We start from the raw sequence: 21,163 nt of genomic DNA, 5'->3' as shown, positions 1-21,163 counted from the left end.
GTTGGGTTTTTTTCATTTATTTACTGATACCAAGGTCATCCTTATTCTAAAACACTCCCAGGCATAAATGGCAGGTCCCTAATCCCTCACAATTAGTGGAAATTAAGGCACACTGGCGCTTTGTGGGAAACGGCTGGATTTTGCAAGGCTGGATGCCGAAGGATAACGATTTTCATTGTATGATTTGGGATATTAAATTCCCTGACATCAGGGCATATTTGACAGCCAACTGGGATAGCAATTTCACATGCTGCTAAAAATCTGCTTCTAACAAATCTTCTTCTAACATTTTATATGTACTTGAGCAGTAGATGCAGGGAAACAGTCTCTAACTCAAGACTTTCTTTCCAAACAAATCCTCTCCAAAGTGTTCTGCGTCACATAGCCTACTTTGTTTATTCATTACAATCAAATGCAAATCCACTTTTTTTTCTTCCAATTTGTCTTCTTTTGGGTGCTTTTATATTCAAATATCAAACCCAGCCTTTATTTTAAAAGCTGCAATTAGAACCAAATTGTTTTCATTAAATTTTGCTTCATTATCTCAGAAGAGAAACCCGGTGTAAGTGTTCTAAGTGAAAATAATCTTGGATTTTCAGGGCAGCACAGATCATTAGGACCAAGAGATTCAAAGGTCCGGAGTCTAAAAATGGATGCCAGCATTTGGAGCAATGAACTTATTGAGGTATGTTCTGCTGTTCTCATTCTTTACTCCATCTTGAAAAGTACTGTATGAGTAGGAGTTACTTATTGCTTCACTCACGAGAAGACTAACCTAGCTGCTAACTAGCATGCTGCTGTTACAGCAGACTTGTTTCCAATAATAATATACTTCTGTGTCACTCAAAATACTCACTTTTGATAACCTAATGTACAACTTCTCTTAGTATTTTTCTAACTATCTGGTTATTTTGGGGGGAAAAATAAATAGAATGCTTTCAGAGAGCCATCTTAATGGACAGTATTGGGAAGGGGAAAAGGAAGGAAACTTCTCACTACCAGCTTAGTTTAAGTGGTGCTGATAGAGAGGGTTGAGTCATCACCATTTTCTTGAAGACAAATGCTAGTCTTCTTTGACCTTCTACTCATATTTTCTAATATATATTGAAATAAGTGGTCAGCCTTGTAAGGCATAGTTGCTATTGGTGGTAAATGATGACTGCAGACTTCATTATTCATTTATAGATGACCATAGGCAGTGACTGAGAAGGGCTTCCATCTCCTGCAAGCAGCTTTCTTTCCTTTAATAACTTTCTCTTTCAACCTCTAGCAGCTGAAAACTATTTAGAGGCTAGATTCATATCCTTCATACTGGCTATTTTCTTTTTGGTCTGTTTGTTTGTTTTTTTTCCTTGCACATTATTCAGCTCTTTATCGTCATTGGAAATAAGAGAGCAAACAGTTTTTGGGCAGGAAATCTTCCTCCAGATGAAGAGCTGCATATGGATGCCCCTGCAGAAAAAAGGATAGCATTCATTACACAGAAATACAAAGAGAGGAAATTCAGGAAAGCACCTTTTAGCTACAAAACCAAGGAACAGTTGAATAAGGTAATACTTGAATGGGTAAACCTGTGCCATGCTTTTGTATCATGTCTGGGTGCAGTTTGATCATCTTGTTAAACTGGTGAGAAATACATACAGAATCCTGAACAAAGGCTGTTTTGGAGTCTTTACAGGGCTAATTTCAGGATTTCATAGTTCCTGGATTTTCCAGTTAGTTTGTCAGTAGAAGGCTGTTGTACCTCCATGGTGCCTGTACTAAGTGTTCCAGAGCTGGCAATCAATACAGATTCTTACTTTTTCTTCAAATGAGCACACTAGGGCTACAGATTCCCACTTCTTTACATGCCTTCCTTACATGCATCTTATGTATCTGATATCCAACATTCCAACACACTAGATGATTTGGTGCCATGGTCTAGTCATGGGTCTGTGGTGAGAGGTTGGACTTGATGATCCTTGAGGTCTCTTCCAACCTTGGTGATACTGTGATTTAGTATTGTCAATGGTGAAAGTAGCTCCTGAACACTTTTATAGTAACTTGTGGCTAATTGGAAATGAAACCAGCTAAAAATTAATGATGAAAAAATGTCAGTTCTCAGTGTTTCCATTTAATTAAATTATTTATAGCTAAAAAGTGGAAAATACTCATTATAATTATCAATTTCTATTTAATTTTTGACGTGCTTTTGACTGACTTTGAATATCTGTTGATTTTAGTCATGACTGTTCAGGATATCTGAATATAGATGATATTAAATGCATATATACGGCAATGCTAATGGCTTCAGTTGATGAGTCATGAGTGTGCAGAGCTCATAGTATCACAGTATCATTCAGGGTTGGAAGGGACCACAAGGATCATCTAGTTCCAACCCCCCTGCCATGGGCAGGGACACCCCACACTAGATCAGGGTGGACAGAGCCTCATCCAGCCTGGGCTTAAACACCTCCAGGGACGGGGCCTCAACCATCTCCCTGGACAACCCATTCTAGGGTTTCACCACTCTCATGGTGAAGAACCTCCTCCTCACATCTAGCCTGAATCTCCCCACCTCCAGCTTCATTCCATTCCCCCTAGTCCTATCACTACCTGAGATCCTGAGAAGTCCTTCCCCAGCCTTCCTGTAGGCCCCCTTCAGATACTGGAAGGCCACAATTAGGTCACCTCGGAGCCTTCTCTTCTCCAGACTGAACAGCCCCAACTCCCTCAGTCTGTCCTCACAGGTGAGGTGCTCCAGCCCTATGAACATCCTCGTGGCCCTTCTCTGGACACCTTCCAGCACCTCCACATCCCTCTTGTAATAGGGGCTCCAGAACTGGACACAGTACTCCAGGTGGGGTCTCACCAGGGCTGAGTAGAGGGGGAGGATCACCTCCCTCGTCCTGCTGGCCACACTTCTCCTGATGCAGCCCAGGATCTGATTGGCTTTGCGGGCTGCAAGTGCACACTGAGAGCTCATGTTGAGCTTTTTGTCCCCCAGCACCCCCAAGTCTCTCTCCTCAGGGCTACTTTCCAGCCAGTTACTGCCCAGCCTGTATATCATGGGGAGGCAGTAACATTTAAAAGTTCTTGTGGTTTGAACTTGAGAGTTCTCATTTCTTCAGTGATTATTGTGTCAAAAAGCGTTATTTTTTCATACATACTAAGTTGCATGTTAGTTGTGTATATAAAATGTTAAAATAGTGGCCTGTGAGATTAGCTGTCGTTAAAACACCTCAAGCCAAAGTACAGAACCATCTCACTATGTAGCTTGAATTTATTTTTTTCCACTTCATTGGAATTGGGAACATTCTGGGGCTTTATGGGAACCCTTTATATTGTTGCAAAATAAAACATTTGGATTATTTTCTATTTATTGGTAGCAAGAGACTTTATTTAATATTAGAGCTGTGGACCACAGCAAATAACTCTGTTTTACAGGCTTGATTCTTCCAAGTCTGTTTGTTTGGGGTATTTTTTTGGGGGGGAAGGGTTTCTGTCAATTAATCATTTAACTACTGGCAAATTGTAATGGTCAAATTCCCTATAGAAACATGAAATTACTGTGTAATAAGATGGTCATTGCCAAGTAATTCTAGAACTTTCACTGAGCTGTCTGCCCTGACATGTTGTGCATACTGGATGCTTAGAGGTTTATTAAAGCAGCTGAATTTGAGAGGCGACTCTTCTTGTGTTGAGTGACTTCTCCCTCAGACATTTCAAAAAACCTCATTCATTAATGAAATTATTAAATGCATATTAAATTTGTAGAAAGCATTATGGAATAGATTGCTGTAATTGTGTAGCTAATCCTGGGTTTAAGGTTTTAGACCATCATTTGGGGGGGGGGGGGGGATGGGGAGGGGGAGAAAAGGTTAAAAAAAAAATGATTTAGTGTGGAGTGAAATCTTTAAGTGCCAAGGAAGTTGATCAGGTAGGAAGATCCCCTGAAGAACTGTTGCCTTGTTACTGTGAGCATAGTTTTGAAAAACTCCTTATGAACTTCAGTCTGTTTCCTAGTAATGAAATTTAAGGGTGAAATCTCATCTCTTTGGTTGAAATTTGGGGGTTTGAAATGGCAGTGTTCTTTTCTATAGTAGTTGGATTTGTGCATCGAAATGAGGGGTAATTTTTCACATAAGCAAGAATCTTCCCCCTCCAGTAGTATTAATTCACAATATCCCTCCTAACTGAAGCTTGTGGGAGCAGCTTCTTGCAGGGTGTGGGCTGATTATGTTTTTGCAGTCGTTTTCTTGTTGTTGCTGCTTTTTTTTCCCCTAGATTCAGACCATACTTGATGATTCCTGCTACTTCTCTGTTTATGGTCTCAAAATGTAGAGGAACTCTATTGGAGGTGAAAGGATTTGCATCTAAATGATGTAAAGACTTGTTGCCAATAATTTTCTAATTTAAACAGGCTTTTTGTTTTCCCTCTCCATATTAAGGCCCTATGTGCTGCTGTAGTTAAACAAGATGTGCTAGAAACTCTGATGTTGCTGTTCAGTGGTGCTGATGCTATGTGTGCTACTGGAGACCCTGTTTACAGTACTCCATACTTACTGGCCAAGAAAGCTGGACAAAGACTGCAGATGGAATTCTTGTACCACAATAAGTTCTCAGGTAGGATTCACTCTCTTTGTTTCAATCTTCTAATTTTATATTGAGCAAAAGGGAAGGAAGGAATTCACAAGGATAGGAGTCGCTGAGTTCAGCAACAGTGGTATAGTGGAGGGGGAGTTGTGATGTCTCCTGTGTTATCTGTATTTCAGCAGACTGGATGTGATTGTGTACAAGCAGGTAAGAATGCTAGGAGGCCTGCCTGGATGGGCAAGGAGCTACTGGACACACTATTACTTAAAAGGAAACTCTACAGGAAGTGGAGGGAAGGACAGGTAGAACAGGGGGAATACAAGGAAGCTGCCCGAGCAGCAAGAGTCCTGGTCAGGAAAGCCAAAGCAGAGTTTGAATTGAATCTAGCCAGGGAGATTAAAGGGAATACTAAGAACTTTTATAGGTATATTAATGGGAAGAAGAAGACTAGGGAAGGTGTGGGCCCCCTCAGAAAAGAAAATGGTGACATGGTCACCTGTGATGAGGAAAAGGCTGAGGTACTTAATAACTTCTTTACCTCAGTCTTCACTGCAAGGGCCTCTAGCCACACTCCTGATGTTATGGAAGTCAAAGCCAGGGACAGGGAGGAAGAACTGCCCATTGTAAGTGCAGATCAGGTTCGTGATCATCTGAAGAACCTGAAAATGTTCAAGTCCATGGGACCCGACGGGTTACACCCACGGGTGCTGAGAGAACTGGCAGATGAGGTTGCTAAACCCCTCTCTATTATATTTCAAAAGTCCTGGCAGTCTGGTGAAGTCCCCACAGACTGGAAAAGGGGAAACATTGCCCCCATCTTCAAAAAGGGCAAGAAGGAGGAACCAGGGAACTACAGGCCAGTCAGTCTCACCTCTGTGCCTGGAAAGATCATGGAACAGATCCTCCTGGAGTCACTACTCGCTCAAAAGAATAGTGAAGAGGTGATTGGGAACAGTCAGCATGGCTTTGCCAAGGGCAAATCCTGCCTGACCAACCTGGTGGCCTTCTATGAGCAGGTGACAAAATTAATAGATGAGGGGCGAGCAACTGATGTCGTTTACCTGGACCTGAGCAAAGCCTTCGACACTGTCCCGCACCACATCCTGGTCTCCAAACTGGTGACACATGGGTTTGATGGGTGGACCACTAGATGGATAAGGAACTGGCTTGATGGCCGCACCCAAAGAGTGGCTGTCAATGGCTCCATGTCCCAGTGGAGGCCAGTGACAAGTGGAGTCCCTCAGGGATCAGTCCTGGGACCTATCTTATTCAACATCTTTGTGGGGGACATGGACAGTGGCATGGAGTGCACCCTCAGCAAGTTTGCTGATGACACCAAGCTGTGTGGTGCAGCAGACACGCTGGAGGGAAGGGAGGCCATCCAGAGGGACCTTGACAGGCTGGAGAGGTGGGCACAAGCCAACCTCATGAAGTTCAATAAGAGCAAGTGCAGGGTCCTGCATCTGGGTCGAGGCAATCCCAGGCACAAATACAGGCTAGGCAGTGACTGGCTGGAGGATAGCCCTGAGGAGAGTGACTTGGGGGTGCTGGTGGACAAAAAGCTCAACATGAGCTCTCAGTGTGCACTTGCAGCCCGCAAAGCCAATCAGATCCTGGGCTGCATCAGGAGAAGTGTGGCTAGCAGGTCGAGGGAGGTGATCCTCCCCCTCTACTCAGCCCTGGTGAGACCCCACCTGGAGTACTGTGTCCAGTTCTGGAGCCCCTATGACAAGAGGGATGTGGAGGTGCTGGAACGTGTCCAGAGAAGGGCCACGAGGATGATCAGAGGGCTGGAGCACCTCTCCTATGAGGACAGACTGAAGGAGTTGGGGCTGTACAGTCTGCAGAAGAGAAGGCTCCGAGGTGACCTAATTGTGGCCTTCCAGTATCTGAAGGGGGCCTACAGGAAGGCAGGGGAAGGACTTCTCAGGATATCAGGTAGTGCTAGGACTAGGGGGAATGGAATGAAGCTGGAGGTGGGGAGATTCAGGCTGGATGTGAGGAGGAGGTTCTTCACCATGAGAGTGGTGAAACCCTGGAATGGGTTGTCCAGGGAGGTGGTCGAGGCCCCGTCCCTGGAGGTGTTTAAGAGCAGGCTGGATGAGGCTCTGTCCAGCCTGATCTAGTGTGGGGTGTCCCTGCCCATGGCAGGGGGGTTGGAACTAGATGATCCTTGTGGTCCCTTCCAACCCTGAATGAAACTATGAAACTATGAAACTATGAAGTTACATGCATTTTGCACAGATAGATAGCAAATTTATGACTTAAAAAAATAACAAAGACAGTGATAACTGATAGACCTCATACCTTATTTATAGCACAGAAGAAAAACATCACCTGCTCTGCCAAAACGATCAGGCTTTTACCTGTAAAAGGTGAAGAAAAAAATGCACCCTATATAGAAAAAATATATTCTATATACATAAAAAATAAAGAAGAAAGAAAATGTTTCACCCAGGGGAAGTAGTAGATTTCCCTACATTGGACACTTTTAAGACTCAGCTTGACAGGGTGCTGGGCCATCTCATTTCAACTACGCTATCACCTAGAGAGGTTGGACCAGATGATCCTTGGGGTCCCTTCCAACCTGGCATTCTGTAATTCAGTGATATACTTCAGAATACTTCAGATATCTGTTAACTGTATTCACCTGGGGCTTTATTTTATTTCTTTAAAATTATTTAACTTCCTATCTATCCTTACTGCACACAGACCTACCTGATTTTTGCCAGACTTTTCTCCCACAATGAAACTCATCTCTTGAACCTGTAATATGGTCTATGGCAGCAAACTATCTTTTCCTCACATCACAGCTTCACAGGATTACAAAACCTGTAGGATCTATGAAAAAAATGTGAGCCAATGTTTTATTGGTAGAATAGAATAGAATAGACCAGACCAGGTTGGAAGAGACCTTCGAGATCATCGTGTCCAACCCATCAACCAATCCAACCCACCTAAACAACTAACCCATGGCACCAAGCACCCCATCAAGTCTCCTCCTGAACACCTCCAATGATGGTGACTCCACCACCTCCCCAGGCAGCCCATTCCAATGGGCAATCACTCTCTCTGTATAGAACTTCTTTCTAACATCCAACCTAAACCTCCCCTGGTGCAGCCTGAGACTGTGTCCTCTTGTTCTGGTACTGGGTGCCTGGGAGAAGAGACCATCATCCGCCTGTCTACAGCCTCCCTTCAGGTAGTTGTAGAGAACAATAAGGTCACCCCTGAGTCTCCTCTTATGAATATATACAAAAATTACTGTAATTATAAAAATCAATAATATGTATTTGTGGTGTACTAAAAGTACTACAGAGCAACTCCATATCTACAGGTGGTTAAAGTGGTTAGAGTGATAGAAATGAAGTTTTGTGTCTTGCTCCTTTTCTCTTTTAATAGATTTCCCAAATTATGATCCCAGTTTTGAAAGTGGTTTCTCTGAAGATTGTTCACATTCCACCTTTCTTTGTGAATTCCTGTACAAAGTTTCTTCTAACACTGCTAAGCTTCTTACGGAGAAGAAATTAAAAGAAGGTATTTCACTTTTATTTTGTGCATTTGAATATGTATGGTTTGGATTCATTTCCTTCTTTTTAACTTCTCAGATTACTTTCAAAAAGATAAGATGCCTTTGATATGACATCGCCTCTTTTGATTTGGTAGATCTCTTCCAGATAAGAAAATACTGATTGTCTTAATCTCCTTCTTCAGTTGTTGACAGAGGAAGGGAAATGGAACTACTGAACAAATATTTGGCTAACAAACAGCTATTGATAAATAAAACCCACTTAGAAACACTTCTCGCTTTAATTATGTTTAGCTAGATGCTGCTGACTGCCCCAAAGAAGTTTCCATCAAAAATGATAATATTTCAGAAGTCATTTGAAGTATCACTGCCTAATATGCAGAGTGTTTCTCAAGCCCACAAGTTTTAAAAGTACTCCAGGTGGAAATGTACACTTCCAACAACTTTACAACCAGTTGAGCTTCGTGGGGTGAAAACGTGTATATCACAGTAGATACACATGGTCTCCTGTATGTATCAGTCTCCTGGGATTGTTTCTTTCTTGTTGTTACTGAGAGGTTATAATTTTCTCACCTTTTTTTTTCTTTTCCCCCCTTTTCTCCCCAGTTGTGTTCCTCTATTTTTCTTCCATCTAAACAAAAATTGATGTGGGACTTTCTGGCCTGATTTATGGTTGAGTTTATTGCTCCTAAAAGCTTGACATGACATCCCATGTTGATAAATAGATATTTTTGCATGTTTATGTCCATGTTCTTATGATGTTTGCCTTTGAGATCCTTGGTGGAGATTAAAGCATGCTAAAGCATAGAACACCTATTTATATATGCTTTTGAAGAATCTGTACCTTAGTGTGGGTTCAAATTCCTGGAAGCATTGCATGATCAACACAACTCATGCCTGATCACTGACAATTCCCAGCAACTTTGCAGTTGTAAATCACAGCTGTTGTTGCAGAGGACTGCTGCTGGACAGGATTTTTTTGGAGGATTATTCTGAAACTGAATTGAACTTACTTGGGAAAGCAAGGAATAACTGCAGACCTCACTAGTATTTGCTCCAAGGGCAGACTGTGTCTTCTGTGCTGTGGGTGTGTGTATCTATTGTCTTCTGCTCTGGAACCCACAACACAAGAAGGACACAGAACTGTTAGGGCGGGTCCAGAGGAGGCCACAAACATGATCTGAGGTCTGGAGCACCTCTCTTGTGAAGAAAGGCTGAGTGAGTTGGGGTTAAGCCTGGAGAAGAAAGGGCTCTCTTTGTAGCAGCCTTCCAGTATTTGAAGGGGGCTGCAGGAGGGTTGGAGAGGAACTGTTGACAAAGGCATGGAGTCATAGGATGAATGATGATGGTTTCAAACTGAAAGAAGCTGGATTGAGATGAGATGTTAGGGAGAAAGTTTTCACCATGAGGTTGGTGAGGCACCAAAACAGGTTGCCCACGGAAGTTGTGGAGGCTTCAAGCCTGGTGATGTTCAAAGCCAGATTGCATGGGGTCTTGAGGAGCTGGTCTAGTAGGAGTTGTCTCTGCCTGTGGCTTGGTTTAGGAACTAGATGATATTTAAGGTCCTTTCCAACCTAAACCATTCTATGATTCTATGATCTATATTAATAAAATAACCAGGAGAAAAAAAGAAAAAAGAAACAAAACAAAACCAGAACAACCCACCAACCAAAAATAATCACAGAGACCCTCCTAGGAAAAGTAGCCAGCAGATACGAGGCAATACTACTGTTACCTTCTATCTGAATGGTGTAAATTTGTGAATACCTGCCTAGATTGAATATTTAGCTGTAAATGTTCACAGTGTCTCCTGTAGTACTGGGGAGATGCAGTGGGCAGTGAACATCGTTATTAGGACGCCTTAAAAATACTTCTGAAGAAAACCCCCAGACAAGCAACAGCTGAATTTTGACTGTCTTCCATCATAAGGTTTTAGTGGACAGAAATGAATCTGCCTTGAAAGTTTGTGGTCTGTTTCTTATCCTTGCAGTTACTACTTGGAGGAGCACACAGTAAATGGAAAGGAACCACGTTTCCCTCAGCTCAAGTTGGCCCCTGGAATTGTGACAGTGTCTTGTAGCTGTTCTGCTCTTTGGGTTTGAGGAGGGATTTTTCAGTTGTTGTTCATGTGTTTGCTTTTGCATTATTGTTGAATTACCCATGTGTTTGTCAGGCCTAATGTTTCTGGGATGAGTGCTCTACAGCTAGGTAGGAATATAGGTTTCCCTGAGCTTGTGCAGTCCAGGAAGACAAATGACAAATGAGACAAGGGAGGAAGATGTAATAATAACATCCTTTCAACAACAACAAAAACCCCTGCAATTTTGAATTAGAAACTGCTCTTGCCTGAGGGCTGTAATATATTTCAGCCATGTGTAAGAAATACTATGACAAAAGGAGGCTTTTGCTGTTTAAAACATAAACCATACCGTTTTATTTTTGTTCTCTTCTGTGTTGATTTCTTCCCCCCCCTTAGATCAAGAATGATTTCTTAGTTTATAAAATCTCATTAACATGAAGTAAAGTCTCCTCTCTCCCCTCTCCCCTCTCCCCTCTCCCCTCTCCCCTCTCCCCTCTCCCCTCTCCCCTCTCCCCTCTCCCCTCTCCCCTCTCCCCTCTCCCCTCTCCCCTCTCCCCTCTCCCCTCTCCCCTCTCCCCTCTCCCCTCTCCCCTCTCCCCTCTCCCCTCTCCCCTCTCCCCTCTCCCCTCTCCCCTCTCCCCTCTCCCCTCTCCCCTCTCCCCTCCCCACCCCTCCCCTGATATATGACTCCTGTAAAGCTATACATTTGCAAACTCTGTCTTATGCTTGTTTTACTGTATAAAATATGTATTTAAACTACAGATAGAACTAGAGAGCAAGTAGTAAATAAATAAATAATGCATTTACCCCCCAAACCCTTCAATAATTGAAAGAATTATAAAAATATCAATAGTACCAATAGTAATAATAGAGCTGTATGTAAATAATAATAAAACAAACAAAAAAACAAACAAAAAATATCAAAATAGTACCAGTAATAACAAATCAGTATATAAATAATAATGACTAAGCCAGAAAAATAACATAACAAAAAATAAAAGGTCATCAAAATAGTACTACTAATAAATAATAAATCAGCATGTAAACAATACATGAAAAATAAAATAGCAAAAAATTCAAATAAATTATAATTAATATTAAAACAGTCACTAGATAACAATAAATAATAAGATGATAAATGAAATAATGTAATGAAAATATAATAGTAGCCAGAAGAATATTGCTAAGAGATTTTTAAATCATATAGCAAATAATAGAAAAACTAACTGGATGAAATGCCAGGTAAAACATGAAGTTAATATTGGGCTAACTACAACTGCAGCTTGGTGGTTGTGTTGTTGTTGGTTGGTTTATTTTGTTTGGTTGGTTTTTTTTTCTCCCAGAACTGTTTTACCATATTCTCATAAATACTTTACCAGACTATTTGCAGCTGTAGAGGAATTGTAAGACTGCAGAAGTAAACAAAGTATTTTTCCTTAGGACCTGCTTCTCTGCAGCGGTGGGAGTAGATGCACCTCAGATTGTGTTGTAAGAACTAGGCTTAAGCTAGAATGGATGCCTGAAAATTCTGAGCAGCGAGTAGTCCGTGGTATGCTGTCTCATGGGCTGTGTTCATCTTTTAGTTTCATAATAGGGAGTAGATATTTGGTCTTAATTAAATATGCCACATGATATTTTTAAACTGCTCTGCAAAGTTTTGTTTTCTCTGCTTGATACGTTTTTGTTCTGTTTCAGAAGTACAGATGGCAATTACTAGATACACCAATATATCTAACTCAAACTCGTTTGAGGGTAGAATTCTTAACTAGGTAATTTAACCATGATTAGCAACTGGAAATTTTTACACTTGGAAGGCACTAAGCACAAACACAGCATGGGTGAGGAGTGGCTTGAGGGCAGTCTTGAGTAAGAGGACTTGGCATTGTTGCTTGATGAAAAACACACCATGAACTGGCAGTGGTCACTTGCCAGCCCAGGAGGCAGCCATGTCCTGGGCTGCATCAGTGGAAGTGTGACCAGCAGGACAAGGGGGGTGATTCTCCTCTTCTGCTCTGCTTTGTGAGACTGTGCCTGGAGTACTGCATCCTGTCTGGTGTCCCCAGCACAAGAAAGACATGGAACTGCTGGAGCAGGTCATAAAGGTGATCAGGGGGCTGGAGCATCTCACATATGGGGACAGGCTGAGGGAGTTGAGGCTCTTCTACCTGGAGAAGAGAAGGTGCCAAGGAGACCTTATAGCAGCCTTCCAGAACCTGAAGGAGGCCTACAGGAACACTGGGGAGGGAATTTTACAGGGGCTTGTAGTGATAGGATGATGGACAGTGGATGAGAGTTTGAGCAGTATAGATTTAGATTGGATATTAGGAAGACATTCTTTACAGTGGGGGTTGTGAGACACTGGAACAGGTTGCCCAGGGTAGTTGTGGAGTGTCCCTGCCCATGGCAAGGGGGTTGGAACTAGATGATGTTTAAGGTCCCTTCCAACCCAATCCATTTTATGAATCTATGACATGTTACCTTTCTGTAAACTACAGTGTTGCTAAATGAATTTACCCTTCCCAGGTATGTGACTAGCAACCAGAGAGACACCCAATCCATTTTAATGTGAGCATGCCATCCTGGAATGGCTACAGCTGCTGCCTATCTGCAATGTGTCCATTTATCTCCCCCAGTGCATAGGAATAAATTCTGCACTGTTTCATTACTATCTGACACTTGGGCCTGCAGTAGGAGAGAATTGAGCTCTGCCAGTGATGTACCCAGAAAGGATTGTTCTTTTAGTTTCTCTGTTCTTCAGTTTGTCATCCTCTACCATTTTGATAGCAGTGTGGGTTTTTTTTGTTGGGTTTGGTTTTGTTTTTTTTTAATATAATCATGTTAAATAACACAACTTCTAGTTGTGTTTTTCTTCTCTTTTCCAGTAGTGTGCAATGGATGCAAGTTCTTGCATGTATGGCATTATTTTTTCTAGGCTGTTTTCATAGAATCCTAGAATGGTTTGGGTTGGAAGGGACCTTAAAAGATCATATTGTCCTAGCCCCCCTGGCATTCGGAGGGATAAGGCCTCATCCAACCTGGTCTTGAACATCTTCAGGGAGGGGGCATGCAAGACCCCTCTGGGCAACCTCTGGGTAGTGTCTCACTACCCTCACTATAAAGAATTTCTTCCTCATATCCCAGTCTGAATCTGCCCTCCTCAAGCTTCAGTCCATTCCCTCTCATTGTATCACTTCAAGCCTTTGTAAAAAATTCCTCTCTAGCTCTCCTGTAGCCCCCTTCAGGTACTGGAAACCTGCTCTAAGGTCTCCCTGCAGCCTTCTCTTCTCCAGGCTGAACATCCCCAACTCTCTTAGCCTGTCCCTATATGGGAGGTGCTTTAGCCCTTTGATCATCTTCATGGCCTCCTCTGGACCCACTCCAGCAGTTCCAAGACCTACCTGTGCTGGGGGACACTGCAGCTGGACACGGTACTCCAGGTGACATACTGACTTGATGTTGCCCTCTAGCTCCAGTAACACGAAAGAAAGGGTAACTCTTTTTTGCCACTATATACCATGATTCACTTACTCGTTTTGTTCTCCACTCTTGTCAGAAAATATTGTTCTAGTAGCTTTCAGTGCTTCTTTGTACCATGTTTTCATTTCGTTTCCTTAACTCTCTTGTGTTAAACATGGTATTGCGTACTTGCTCTTTCACCACCAAATTCCACTGCAAGCGAGTTAAAATCCCTATACAATGGTAAAGTTAACTTATGAGTATGTTAAATCATTTCATAATGTAAAATTGTGGTGTTGGAAATACCCTTTTCTTAAATTGCCATGTATTAAGAGTTTCTTTAGGGTAAGTATTATCAATATTTATATTGAATTCCTGAGCCACTCTGTCAGTGAGACAGATTTCATCATAAATGTCTTGCTGTTGAAACAGAGCTATGCATCCTGTGAGGCAACTTCTGCAGGGAGAGGTAATTTTTATTAGCATCCACTGACTTTTCCATTCTTTCTTTAATCACAGATTGCAACAGGAGATGGTGCACTTTGGAAAGTGGCTTTCTCAGCTACTATGAAAATGATAAATCTACCACTCCTAATGGTATGATTGACATCAGTGAAGTTATCTGTCTTGTAGTGCACAAGTCAGACTTCTTTTTAAATAGAGGGTAGGTTCCCAATTTCATATTTCAATCAACAAACTGAAGTATTTCAAAGGTTTTATTATTCTGGGTTTTCAGAGCTGCTAATTTCTTCCTGATTTTTGAACGTGCGATTTAGAACACTACAACAACAACAACAAAAGCCTGAAATATTCCATGCTGACTTCAAGAAATAAGTGCTAAGTGGTATTTGGGGATTGTTTTATTATTTCATTTTATTTGTAGTGATCTAATGAAAATGTTAGGGTAATTTAAAAGGGCAGCATAAATTAGATACATCTGTTTCTTATTAAAACGGTAATGCACACTCTCAGTGCTTAAAAGGTTACATGATGATAAATTGAACAATTAATGCTCATTTTTCTTCCTGGGATTGACCTCTGCCTCAAGCCAAAACTCTTGCTTTGTTTCTTACTGACAAGATGCAGCAGATGAGTTGTCCACAATGCTTTTTTGGTTTTGGTCACAGACCTCTCAGTCATTGAAACCCATTCTTTGTTCTGCAGCTGAGGACAGTAGTGTAACTGTAGAACACAGTATTATTTTGCAGATAACAACGCTTTCATTTTGAGGTCTTGGTTTTCTCTTATCACTTGCCTTCCCTTTGTGCATTAAAACCATCACGTGGAGATTCATCTGAGCTGCATCTCAGTGGTACTTGATTTCTTCAGGGCAACGTTTTATTGTGGGGTTTTTTGGTAACTATGCTTTGAGTCGGTAACAAATTCCATAGCACTTAGTTGAAATGTCTTTGTGTATGTAAAATAACAAGACCTTTCTGCAGTATAATACTGTGATGCTTGGAGTTCCAAGTGTGTAGATACAAGCAAATGAGTCTACCAAGGAATGGAGAGTCTATTGAGTAAAATGCTGGAAATATAATGGGGAGAAAGTACTTTAGCTATTATATAGATAAAGGAATGCTTGAAGGGGAGAGATCTTGAAACATGGTGATGACTCAATAAGCTGTAAAATACAGTGGAGATGACCTTCACTGTATTGCAGTCACATAGTTTGTGGTGTACAGAAAAAAAGGAAAATGCCACTGTCGTCTTCTATCATCACATCTAAGCTGTGGATTACATCTGCAAATGGTTCCACTTCAGGACAATATTTAAAAATATTGGATGAATACTTTGCTTTTAGGGAGTGACTAACTTCCTACTCTGCTTCACCTGCAAGTGGGTAGTTTTATGAGAAACTTCTCTAAATTCGCTATTTCAAGTAGTGAAAACAATCAGCCTTTAAAGTCTTTGTTCTATTAGTCAGAATTAACTATCTACATAAAGTTTTTAAAGTGCTTACTGAAAATAAGAGCAATGACTCATATTCAGTTCTCCAGACTTTGATAAATCTCAGTCTCCAGTACTGGAAGCAAAAAAAAAGTCATCTTCCATCTATTGGGATTTTGGGATGAGGTCACCGACAAAATCATACTATAATTAAACCTTAATATATAATTAAAGTCTAACCATAATATATAATTAAAGTCTAACAAGATGTTTACTTTCCAAATTCCACACCCAATTTCAACTGGTTTGGTTTTTCTTTTACTGTTGTCATTTGTCCATTAAAAAAATGGAAAATCAGGCTCCACCTGATTAAATAATGATAGACTTTTAAAAGAAAAAATATCAAGACCCACACTCACCCACCTCACCCCCTCACAAACTTCTAAGAGCTTTTGGAGCTACAGCAGCTTCAAATGGTGTAGCCATAAACATGACAGAACCAAATGTCTTGCATGGTGGCAGGTGACGATGAGATGCTGTGGCTCAGTTGGTAGTGCATCAGACCCTTAATGGGAAGGTCGTGAGTTCAAGCCTGCAGTGGGCAGTAGTGTCCTATCCTAGTCTAGGTCTGTGGTGACAGGTTGGACTCGATGATCTTTGAGGTCTCTTCCAACCTTAGTGATACTGATACTGATCCAAGATATTGGTAGCAACCACATATTTCACCCTAGGAGGTTTAGGCTGGCTGATAGGAAAAGCCTCTCCATGGTGATGGACTGGAACTGAGAGAAATAATATTCTCTGTCCTCAAAGATGTTCAAGGCTTTTCATTGCTGTTCTGCTCTGAGGTTAGTGATAGTCCTGCTTTGTGCTTTGTGATTAAACCAAGTACCATCTAAAAGTCCCTTTGAACCCCCATTTCTATGATTCATTCTGTGGTAGCTTGTTCACAACTTCCCATTCAGTGAGTTGGTTTGATTAAACTTAAACAAAATGTTTTGAATACATCACAGAAATATCCTTACTGAAATCACATGTACTTCCAAAAGCAAAAAAAAATTCCCTGTGAGTTTTAATGACTGCATACATGTAAACATTTTTATTAGTTTGAGAAATCACTGAAAAGACAAGTGGCCTCTAAACAAGTGTTATTGACCTGAGAGGCACTTTGATCATGTTGTGTTATAAAATAGTCTGTTATCATCTGGATTGTACTTGTAAGGCTGGAGGAGAAATGCAGATGGATTGCCTTCCATAGGTATGAAATAATGAAAAACAGAGAAATGTCTGCTGTTATGAAGACTAAACACAGCTGCCTTTTTCTCTTGCTTGCTTTAGGGACATCTTTACCTTTGAAATCTACTTAATGTCAGAACGTGTTTTTCTGTTTGGAGCTGAAACTGCATATTCACAAAAAAAATGGACTTGGGCAATAGCCAAGGTAATACTGATAATTATCTTTTGCAGTTAGGCCAGGAGCCTTTGCACAAAGAATAAAGTATCATTGTTAGCTTAAAATCCTCCTAAAAGCCATTCTTGATGAGTACTGATCTGTCTTGTGTGTAAAGGTTTCTTGTGCAGCAGGAAGAAATAACTTTTGTGATTTAATGTTTGCAACAAGATAGTAAAATGAAACGGAAAAGGAATTGAAGGGCTGTGTTAATGCTGACCTTAAGAATATATTAAAGATACTTCAGTATAAAGACATACAGCAGATGAATTTATTTCATCTGCTTATGGTTGTAATGCTGTTCTTTTATTTGCTGAAACAGAATTTATACAGCACGGCCTTATTTTTATACAGTACCAAATGCTGATGGTCACATTGCTAAATAAAATTGCAGTTTAGAAAGTTTGAATTATTGAGCATGAACAGGAAAGCTATTCCACTTGATTTTGTGATTTAAATTTAGTGGGTTTATGGCTTTAAGAATGATAAATCTGAAAGTGTGTTTGTTTGTTTTACTGTGCCTTTCATCCCTAAATCTTCTAGATGCGCCAAATGCTAATAGTCACATCACTAATTAAAACTGTGGTTTAAAAGGGAAGAAAAAGTGTGAATTGCTGGGTGTGGATGGGAAGAGTGTTCTACTTGATTTTATAATTTCAATTTAGTGTTTGTATGGGTTAGAGGATGATAAATCTCAAAGGTGTTTGGTGGTTTTTTTACTGTGGCTTTCATTCTTGAATTTTATGGATGTGGAGAAGAGAAGGCTCCGAGGTGACCTAATTGTGGCCTTCCAGTATCTGAAGGGGGCCTACAGGAAGGCTGGGGAGGGACTTCTCAGGATCTCAGGTAGTGATAGGACTAGGGGGAATGGAATGAAGCTGGAGGTGGGGAGATTCAGGCTAGATGTGAGGAGGAGGTTTTTCCCCATGAGAGTGGTGAAGCCCTGGAATGGGTTGTCCAGGGAGGTGGTTGAGGCCCCGTCCCTGGAGGTGTTTAAGCCCACGTTGGATGAGGCTCTGTCCAGCCTGATCTAGTGTGGGGTGTCCCTGCCCATGGCAGGGGGGTTGGAACTAGATGATCCTTGTGGTCCCTTCCAACCCTGACTGATACTATGATACTATGATTTGGTTGGTGGTTTGTTGGTTTTTTTTTTAAGGGGAAGGAAATTGTGAGGGTTTTTTCTTCACCTGACTCACCCCATATTTTTCTTTGGTAGCATTTTGTTCCTCGTGTGGCTGAGTGCTTGTTAGAGAGAGACTGTGACCTGTTGGGCCAGCTGTACTACAAAGATTGCCACAACCTGGATCAGTGGAGGAAAGGCTGGTTTGCCATTGAGAAGTCGAGCCTTTATTTTTGTCTTGAAATGGAGAATGCTGAAGAAGATTCCATATATCTAAGGAGGCTGCAAGAGCTAAGTAAGGATTTTACTTAACAACTAGAATTCAGGAAATAACTCTGCAGAATTAATTCACTGCTAAGGACGTTTCTATTATGAAGTCCTAAACATTAGGGAGCTCAGTAACGATGCCTTTGCAGGAGCCGGATGCTCTTCCAACTTTCATCTAAATATGGATTTGGGGAAGTTCTGTGTTAGAATTTTTTTTTTCTCCCCCTGCTTAATGGCACACACTAGAAATCACAGCTTCGTAATAAATGAAGACAATTTCTGTTCCAGTTGCAGCAGTGTCTTTCTTACAAGAGTACAGAATTGAATAATAATACATATAACCTTTTGGGATCATTGTCTCATGTTTTTGACAGGGCAGAAACACTCGCTGCAGAACGTGTTCTTGAGATGATTGGCAGGCCTAGTTTTAAAATACTCAGCTGTACTGGAAAAATGATAACTCTCTTGGAAAACTATTTCACAGGCTAATAGCCTTTTATTGTCTCCCTGATACTAAAAATATTCTTTGCTTAATATCGTGATGTGCAAAGGTAATATTTATACAAATGGTCTTCTATGACCAATTTTATATCATTCACTGTAATTATGCTCTGAAGCCTCTTTAAGCAGATCTGCCCTACTTGTTTTTTCCATTGAAGAAGGCAACGTGTTATGCAGGAAAGCAAAAGTAATCTGAGATTTTTACATTAAAGTAATGTAGGGAAGAGCTTTTAGCTCTCTATTGATGATCCTCTTTATAAATGCTGTCAGATTGTGGACTGCTTTTTGCAGGAGGAACTTGCCTAAATGCCATTGGGCTTTCTGCTGTTTATTTACTGCCACCTTACATTTGCTGTGAATAACACCGTGAAGGTGGTTTGCAATCAGGAATATTTTCATGCCTCTAGCTGTCTTCTAACTTGTGAATACTTTTTATTGTTCTTGAGTCAGAATGAAAAGGTTTAAGGAGTGGGGGATCTGTTTCTGATGCTTGTTTTGCTAATGCAACTGTAATTGCTCCTACCCTAATCATATGAACGTCCAAAATCTGTGTGTATCTCAAGTGTGGAAATGAAACATTTTTGGTTAAAAATCGGGTTTTTTTTGCTTGGTTTTTAATTTTGCACTATTAGTTGTATAAAAGAACTGTATTTCTTAGAAGCATTACATAGCCATATTCCTATATTTCACTGGATTTCCTGGTTTCCCCAAAATAAATCTGCTCCACTCCTAAAGCTGAATGGTATAACTGAAACATGCCAAATAATGAATCATCAGTGGAAAGGCAGTCACTTATCATCTTGATATTTGACTCAGTAAATGTAAATGAGGCCAGGTGTATGTGTGATACAAACCCATCATATAACATGCATCAGAATTCGTTTATTGAGCTTCATTGATATTCAGGACTTCACGGTTTCTGGGAATTAGTTGAGATAAGGTATGGATTATATATGACCTAGACTTTGGAAGAACTGACTTGTCAGAATTTTGAATTAATAAACAGGTTACATTTAATTGACCTGGTTTAGTGTATTCCACAGCAGTTTTATGAGCTCTTTGACTGGAAACTACCCAGATGTATTTTCTTATAGCTCAGGTGTTTTGCAGGGTGGGTTTTTTTTTTTAGCAGGACTAGCATAAGGCATCATAAAGATGGCAGTGGTCTTCACAGTATGGCATATAGCTCACATGACCGTGTTGGAACAGGTTGCCCAGGAGGGTTGTGGATGCCCCCTCCCTAGATGTGTTGAAGGACAGGTTGGATGAGGCCTTGAGCAACCTGATCTAGTGGAAGGTGTCCCTGCCCATAGGAGGGGATTTGGAAGTAAATAATGTTTAAGGTCTTTGCCAACCCAAAGCAGTCTATAATTCTATGAATCTGCAGCCATTAGGGTGCAAGTAATGATGTTAATTACAATTGCAAGTAATGCAAGTAATTAGGATGCAAGCATTAATGGAGTAAAAAATCCATCTTACTTCTGAATCATTCTGTCTTACAATGCTAGTATTTGCAAGTTTAGTTTTAGATGTAATAAAACACTATAGCATGTTTTCACATTAGGGTCTGGAGAACAGGTCTGAGGGAACTGGGCTTGTTTAGTCTGGAGAAAAGGAGGCAGAGGGAAGACTTTCTGCCTCTCTACAACTCCCTGAAAGGGGGTTGGAGTGAGGTAGGGGTTGGTCTCTTCTCCATAGTAATAAGTAATAGAAGGAGAGGAAATGCCCTGAGGTGCACTGAGGGAGTTTAGTGTGGATATGAGAAGAAACTTTTTGACTGAAAGGATTCTTAAAGAGTGAAACAGGTTACCCAGGAGTGTGATTGAATCACTTCCCCTGAAGTTGTTCAAAAGAGGCAGAGATGTGGTGCTGAAGGACATGGTTCAGCACCAGACTTGGTAGAGTTAGATACTGGTTGGACTTAATGACTTGAAGGTCTTTTCCAACTGAAGATTTTCCAACTTGATTATTAAAAAGTACCTGTTTAATTTTTCTTCATAGTTTTCCATATTAGTTTATCTTATAAATGTGAGAGTGGTGTTTTGGGGATGTTTGTTGCTACTAGCAGCAGCATTCTTTCTTTGAAATGAAAGGGTGGGACCCTGGAATGGGTTGTCCAGGGGGGTGGTCAAGGCCCCGTCCCTGGGGGTGTTTAAGAGTAGGCTGGATGAGGCTCTGTCCAGCCTGATCTAGTGTGGGGTGTCCCTGCCCATGGCAGGGGCATTGGAACTAGATGATCCTTGTGGTCCCTTCCAACCCTGAATGAAACTATGAAACTATGAAATGTTTTAGAAT

The 21,163-nt window shown here is 41.0% G+C and overlaps 1 protein-coding gene across 4 annotated transcripts in view; it reads left to right on the top strand.

Annotated features, from left to right (window-relative positions):
- The window catches only part of ARAP2 (ArfGAP with RhoGAP domain, ankyrin repeat and PH domain 2), a 148,306-nt gene that overhangs the window by 69,524 nt on the left and 57,619 nt on the right, over nt 1–21,163 (top strand). For all 4 annotated transcript variants that reach the window (XM_068137547.1, XM_068137548.1, XM_068137544.1 and 1 more), the window contains 7 exons: nt 600–685; nt 1,368–1,550; nt 4,431–4,605; nt 7,978–8,112; nt 14,160–14,304; nt 16,869–16,971; nt 18,197–18,395. In XM_068137547.1, coding sequence (XP_067993648.1) covers nt 600–685; nt 1,368–1,550; nt 4,431–4,605; nt 7,978–8,112; nt 14,160–14,304; nt 16,869–16,971; nt 18,197–18,395 — 1,026 coding nt within the window. The remainder of the gene's footprint in view (nt 1–599; nt 686–1,367; nt 1,551–4,430; nt 4,606–7,977; nt 8,113–14,159; nt 14,305–16,868; nt 16,972–18,196; nt 18,396–21,163) is intronic.

This window comes from Melanerpes formicivorus, unplaced genomic scaffold (assembly GCF_026170545.1).
Source record: "Melanerpes formicivorus ecotype bairdi unplaced genomic scaffold, bMelFor1.0.p_v2 SCAF_4, whole genome shotgun sequence".
In the NCBI taxonomy this organism is placed as follows: Eukaryota; Metazoa; Chordata; class Aves; order Piciformes; family Picidae; genus Melanerpes; species Melanerpes formicivorus.
Note: the sequence above shows the minus strand (reverse complement) of the source record. Positions and strands in the feature narration are given on the sequence as shown.